We start from the raw sequence: 6,659 nt of genomic DNA, 5'->3' as shown, positions 1-6,659 counted from the left end.
TTAGCATGGACAAACCCAATTGAGACCGACTGAATAAATCTGAATCGAATCTATTATTTATTAAACAATTAGATTTTGACATTAACAATTAAAAATTTGATAATCGATTGGACTAACAAACTAACATGACTAGGAATTTCTTTGTAATGTAGTCAATAATTGAGTTATTAATATAAGAAAAAAAAAATTCTCGAAGCTGGTGGGATAGGGTATACTAACACCTTTGTGTTTCTCTTTTTCCTCTTTACATGAAAAGATTAAGTTGCACTCATCTACGTCGCTTGCTCAAATAAGCTTTTCCCTTAATATAAATTTGAGAGAAAAAGGAATTCGATCCTTTCAAGTGTGTCCAATTCTTGTCCGACGTCTAGGGGTGCGTGTCTAGTTGTTGTCAGCCATCCGATGCTTATTGGGCACACTGGGCATTGGAAATGATCTGTTCTAAAAAAATAAGCCTAAACTACAATTTGTGAGTTGTTGACATTGTTTTTTAGAAATTATCTCACTTTGTGATTGGCTTGGTGTCAATATATATATTTTTTTTACTGAGAAAATAATTCAGCAGCAGATTGATTAGCAATTTTGACTTATGAATCTTTAACCAATTCTACTTTTGAGGGTACGTAATTCTACTATTCCAAAGGTATTCATATTACAAATGAAGACAGAACTAATCTTTAGATGAGCATTTTTGTGCTTTAGTTAGAGGTAAGGCAGGTTAAGTTTTCTCTTTATATTTTCCTCATTTGAGCTATTTTAATAAAATATTAAGTACTGCCCCGGATCCAAAATACTCAAATTAAAAAAATATATATATTAAAACCATATAAACTATCTCAATTATTATATAGGTAGCTGCCCGGTATGCTTCTTATGATGAAGACATATTTTATGGGGTCCGCACATGTTCCACACCCACACTCTTCCCCGCTTTATACTTTAGTGTCCCAAAATGTTTCAGAAGTAAATTCTTCACAAGTTCACATTGGAATTCAGTTCATGGCTCAAAAGCCAAGGAGTTTGCATTCTGTATTTTTGTATTTCTACCATAAAGTCGGCAGGTTTGATCCAAGTTTTGTATTTAGTAGACAAAGCTCTGTTCCACCAAAAAAATAAAATAAAAAAAGTAAGGTCTGGATTGAGGGACATTAATTTGTATAATACATAAAAATTAAAATAGAGAAAGAGCGCTATCTATCTAGCATTTGTTATGTCTAGAGTTGAGATTGTAATGTTTTGGTTTTCAAGGACTATGAAAAGATGTCCTTCCCCCTGAAAACAGGTTGTTATATTTGTGCGTGGAAAATGTAAAATAAATAAAGTTTCTTTTCTCTTAAATAAAAATAGGAAAAAAGAATGTTGTCCATCTAGCATTCTCCACAGATAGACACGGTTGGGTGTGAAAAGACCCAACTACCCTATGTTGAGTACTTTCACACTCAGTTGTTGTGTCTAAGCGTAATGGGCGTGTGAAGGTAGAGTTCCTTTTTATATAAAAATAAGAGGCATAGATTCCTTGTCTGCCTGACACTAAATGCCAAATGTGTGGACCAATGAAAGTGTAGGTGAGAGCATCTTCAGTACAAACGGGAGTAATATGGACTTTTCATCTCAATCTGTTTGGACGTTTCCACTGTTAAACGGGCTAGGTTCCTTGTTGTGTCTAGGCGTAATAGGTGTGTATGGTTAGCGTTCCTTTCCATATAAGAATAAAGGTCGTCCAAACCTCGTCTATCTGACACAAAAAATGCTAAATGTATGGACCAATGAGAGCATAGACAAGAACATCTTCAGGACACATAGGGACACTATGGTCTTTTCATCTCCCCCGTCTGGACGTTTCTACTGCTAGCCGGGCTGGGTCCTTTTCCCAAAAAACAAAAGATAGAATATGAGAAAAATCTAAATGGATTAACTTGTCCTATATATACTGAATTAATATTCTAACTTCCGAGTCCCAATAGGTTGTAAATATCCTCTCTGACTTATACCAAAAATATATATTATATATTTACAGATATATATCCTCTCTGATCGAATCAAACGTTAGATCGCATTGTTCAGGCCTTTGGGGAGTTACTAGGGTTTTATTTTTTTAATTCACAAAGTAATGCTCTAAGGGACTATTAAATTAGCAAGTGTAAATAAATTAAACAACGAATGAAGCATCCCCCGTATCTTCACCGTCGGATAGAATCTCACCAGATCCAATACGAGACAACTCCAATTTTGATTTTTGAAATTCAGAAAGAAAAATATAAATATAACACGTGTCGTTTTATCATTCGGAAATCTCAAACCACGGATCTCGCGGCTCAAGCTTCTCCTGACCCCTTCTTTTACCATATAAACCTCCTTCAAACCCTTCAGTCTGGGTTCTTACTTAGTAAGATCATTATCTACTCTCCCTCCACCACCACTACCATATCTCCGGCACCGTCATTTTTTGCGTTTTCCGGCGAGGTTTTTGTTGGAATTTGCTACGTCTCATCTTCGTCACTGATCGAAGCACGGAAATTCAAGATCTATCAGTACCATTGTTCCATCCCCATAGAAGGTAAGATTTTCTTGTTCTCTTCTTCTCCATCTGTGATTTCAAACGGTCAAGGGAATTTCAAAAACTCTTCTACGGCGATGCTATGCGTTTGAAGTTTTTGAAACAATTTAAAAAAGTAGTTTTTTTTTTTCAATTTTTTAAACAAAAGCAGCACTTTTTGGTCGTCTTCGTTCTCTGTAACTCGAATGGAAAGGTTAGGGACGGCGGTTTTCTTGTAATTTCACCATGGCTAACCGACCACTGTTACCTTTAGACTGTAACTTCCGCTGCCGGCCGCGGCTACGGCGGAGTTGTTTTAGTGAGACTGGACTTGCTAAGTAGAAGATTGTCCTGTTCTAGCCGGAGTTCAGAACTCCGGCGAGTTCGGGGGTTAAGATTCTGTTTTCAGAGCAAGCTTAATCTGTGGATTACATTCTTTGCTTATGGACAATCTGGTCTAGCAAAAAAATTTCGCATTCTAGTTGCAGAAGCGAAGTAAATCACTTAATTGATAGCCATTTAGCTTGACTGTAAAGCCCCCAAACTATTTAGATTCGGCTTAATCCTTGATGTTTCAGAGCAAGCGAACACAGTGGAGCAATTCTTCTCTTCTAATGGTTTCTTTTCACCTTTTCTTGCTTCTGCTGGAAAGTTTCCTCTGGGTTAGGAACCTTTATCAAAAATGGGTAAAATGTAATCGCTGGTTTTCATCTTCGTCTCGTGAGTTGGCTATTTGGGGGAAATCTTGTTTCGATTCCGTGAATACGTGAGTAATCAGAGATGAATCCTTTCTATGCTGTTTCGAGATCCGCGCCTTCTGTTTCTTATCTGCATCCTCTACGTTTCAGTCGTTTCATCGTCTTCTCCTCCTGGACCTGCTGTACTCTGTAGTTTGTACGATTTGCTTTTAATGCGTTTTCTTGTGGTTGCTTTTATGTCTCATTGATTTGATTCTCTTTACGTTTCCACAGTAAACTGCAGAGACTGAGAACTCCAGGTTGGGATGAAGACGCAAGGTTCCTCTCTTCAGTCATGTCGAGGCCACGCTGGTAGGCCACCATGGCTGCTAGCCACCCTAGCAGGTACGGGCTCTGCCAATTTAGTATTAACCATTCATATGGACCAAATACTCCTTCTAATGCTTAATAATTTTACCAGAAACTACTCTAGGTCTCTGGCCTATGCATTCCTTGCAGGGCTATTTTGGTAAAATTGCGGAGAGGGAGTAACGAGTATTCGATCAGTAATTAAATCGCACACGCTTTAAAAAAAGTAAAAATAAATGGATAAATCGCATAAGCTGACGTGTCACGTGAGCGGACTCTAGTCTCCTATACGCTCCTGTTTATGCGTTAAATTATAACATAGATGGGCCACAGTGCCAGATCTATATCCAGATACGGATCCGAGTTCTGTATGGGAATTAAGAAAGAACCCGGATCGTCGGGTAATAGGTGCTATCTTGGTCCCTTTATGTCATACGTTGGAGTTTTCATATCATTTGCCACGTGTCAATTGAGTTGGAAAATGTTTAGAAGTAGTGTCGTAGGGAAGAATCTACTTAGGCCCTAGAGAAGCCAAACATGAAAAAAGAGCTACGGATGTCTGCTGGTGTCAGTTTATTGTCGCAGTTTGTCCGGTTTTTATTGATCTCTTAGTTTAAAATTTGAAATTCGAATATATAGAGCATTGTTACGTATCGGAGAAATCGAAACGTCCTTATTGTAGTACTTAAGATTCTCCTTCTGTTGATGAGACTGATCACTGAGGAGATCAGTCGATAGCGTCTGTTTTGGACTTTTTGCCGACCTTATTTACCGCATAGGGAACGATGAATTTTTGGAGCCCCGGAAGCTATCCATATAATGACAATAATACCCTTTCTAAATTAGAGGTCCCACACTGAAACAGACTATTGGTCCAGAAAATGACGGTAATACCCTTTTATCTTTGATGGATGGGCCTATGATTTCTGAATCGGTTTAGTGCATTATTGCTGGCCTGTGTAATAATTGCACATTTTATCTAAAAGGGTAGTTTGACAATTGTTGGCATCGATGGCCAGGAGCACTATAATATAAATGGGTTTTTTTCTGTATGCTATTATATAATACTATTACATGATACGAAAAAAAAATAAAAACGGTAAAAGAATCCGTTTTAAATGTGTTTTAAACGTATATCTATTTTTTAAGGGTAAAATAAGAATTTTATTTAAAAAAAACCCATTAATTAAAGTGAAGAGCGAAAATAATATGATACTTGGTTTTTTGTTTTTAACTTTTATACTATCTACAGTAAAAGAAAATCTCATCTTCTGTAGCCCCTTGGGTAAAGGGAAGTTAAAGTTAGCAATATCTTATTTTCTTGTAGTCCATTGGGTTATTTTATTTGGGGATTTCTAGAACTTTTAAAATATTATCATAACAATATCTCATAATCTCTCAAATTGCATGAGTATATTATTCTTTTTTTATTTTGTTTTTTTAAGAAAATTACACGTTTAATATTCATACTATTTGTTTTTGTTTGGTTGCTGTTTTCTGTTTTTTTAACCCCTTTTTTTTTTTTCGTATTATTTATTGTTTTTATCTGTTTAAAACTCGGATTATATGTTTCTATTTTTTCGCCGTCCCCGTTTTAACTAACAGAGGCCAGAGTCGGGGACAAGGGGCCAAAACAGTAATTCTAGGTATTCTAAGTGGTTCTCAAGAGATATGTTCTTCCCAAGGCTATGTTGGTCAATTGACATTGAATATTTCTTACGTGGCAGATCTCGAAGAGAAAATGAAAGCTCTTTCTACGAATCACCCTGAAGAAGACAACGCCCATACGTTCGCAGAGCGGGCGGAGTGCTATTACCAAACACGCCCTCAGCTCCTATCACTCCTTCAAGACCTCTACAACGGTTACCTCTCTCTCGCGGATCGTTACTGCCAAACCATCACGAAGAGTCGTCGACACAACAGTAATCAATCTCAAATCTCAACCGTCCATACCGACAGCGAAGATGAATCTTCTACCGTCGGCTACGAAACCCACTTCGACTCTGACGCCGAGAGTTCCCTGTCTTACCAAACCCCACCACCAACACACAAGCCTATCTCCACCGCCGCAGCATCAGATCAAGACGCCTTAATCGCTGAACTTGTAGCCAAGACTATTGATTATGATATCCTCATCAACGAAGCAAGCAACCTTGAACGATTCAACACCGAGTCATCGAGAAAGATTGAGTTACAGAAGAGCTTACTTGAGGTTCTGGAATCGGAACGATTGATTCTCCTTAACGAGAATGCGAGGTTGGGTTACCGAGTCAATGCCTTGGCCGAGGAGAATAAAGGGTTAGCATCAGAAGCTGTGTTTATGAAGAGGAAGGCGAGTGAGTTAGCGAGGTGTATATTGAAGCTGAGAGAGGACCATAGGGTCTGTTTGTTGAGCCGTAAAATTGAAGATCTTCAGAGTCAGATATATGGGCTTGAGAAGAGGAATAAGGAGTATTATGAGATGTTGGTGAGAAGAGAAGAGGAGGAGAAGAAGAGGAATAATAAGAAGGAGATGATGGCTCTGGAGGTTTGTTTTGAGGTTGAGAAGATTAAGTTGGAGAATGAGAAGCTTAAGGAGGAAGCAGCAGTTAATGTCGAGAAGGGACGAGAAGGGGGACGGATGACGTGGAAGCGGGTTTCGAATTCCAGGGTGTGGGAGCGAGTCAAGAAGATTGACTCGTTCATTTGTGGGTCCCAACTCAGGGGAGTTTGAATCTGATGTATTTCTTAAGTGGGTCCCCACCTCGGGGCCACAATTAACTAGGGTGCTCGGTTGTATTGGAAAAAATTTTACGTCTCTGGTATGAGTTAAAAAAGAATTGAACAAGCCTCTACTTTGGCTAAATGGTTTATTGGAAAGGCCGTAAATACCACTATACCACAAGGGTCAACCCCTGGAGGTTCAATCCTTCAAGGCTTGTAATGAGACTTGAGGTATCGGGAAAAATTTAACATATAAATTTTAAAGGAGAAATAACGCAACCCGATGGTTTTGCAAAAACATCCTTTGCCGTGAGTGCAATGGTATGGTTAGCATCAAATGGCTGAGTGGACATCGGGTGTGGTTTTCCATTAGC

The 6,659-nt window shown here is 38.4% G+C and overlaps 1 protein-coding gene across 1 annotated transcript; it reads left to right on the top strand.

Annotated features, from left to right (window-relative positions):
- The first annotated feature begins 2,375 nt into the window (after positions 1–2,375).
- LOC122065067 (kinase-interacting family protein-like) lies at positions 2,376–6,427 on the top strand. The gene is made up of 3 exons (XM_042628859.1): positions 2,376–2,557; positions 3,508–3,618; positions 5,310–6,427. The coding sequence occupies exons 2-3, from the start codon at positions 3,540–3,542 to the stop codon at positions 6,293–6,295; spliced, it is 1,065 nt and encodes a 354-aa protein (XP_042484793.1). The 5' UTR covers positions 2,376–2,557; positions 3,508–3,539; the 3' UTR covers positions 6,296–6,427.
- Positions 6,428–6,659: the final 232 nt, after the last annotated feature.

The sequence above is a fragment of the Macadamia integrifolia genome, unplaced genomic scaffold (assembly GCF_013358625.1).
Source record: "Macadamia integrifolia cultivar HAES 741 unplaced genomic scaffold, SCU_Mint_v3 scaffold1875, whole genome shotgun sequence".
In the NCBI taxonomy this organism is placed as follows: domain Eukaryota; kingdom Viridiplantae; phylum Streptophyta; class Magnoliopsida; order Proteales; family Proteaceae; genus Macadamia; species Macadamia integrifolia.
The sequence above is the reverse complement of the archived record's forward strand: the minus strand, read 5'-3'. Positions and strand labels throughout refer to the sequence as shown.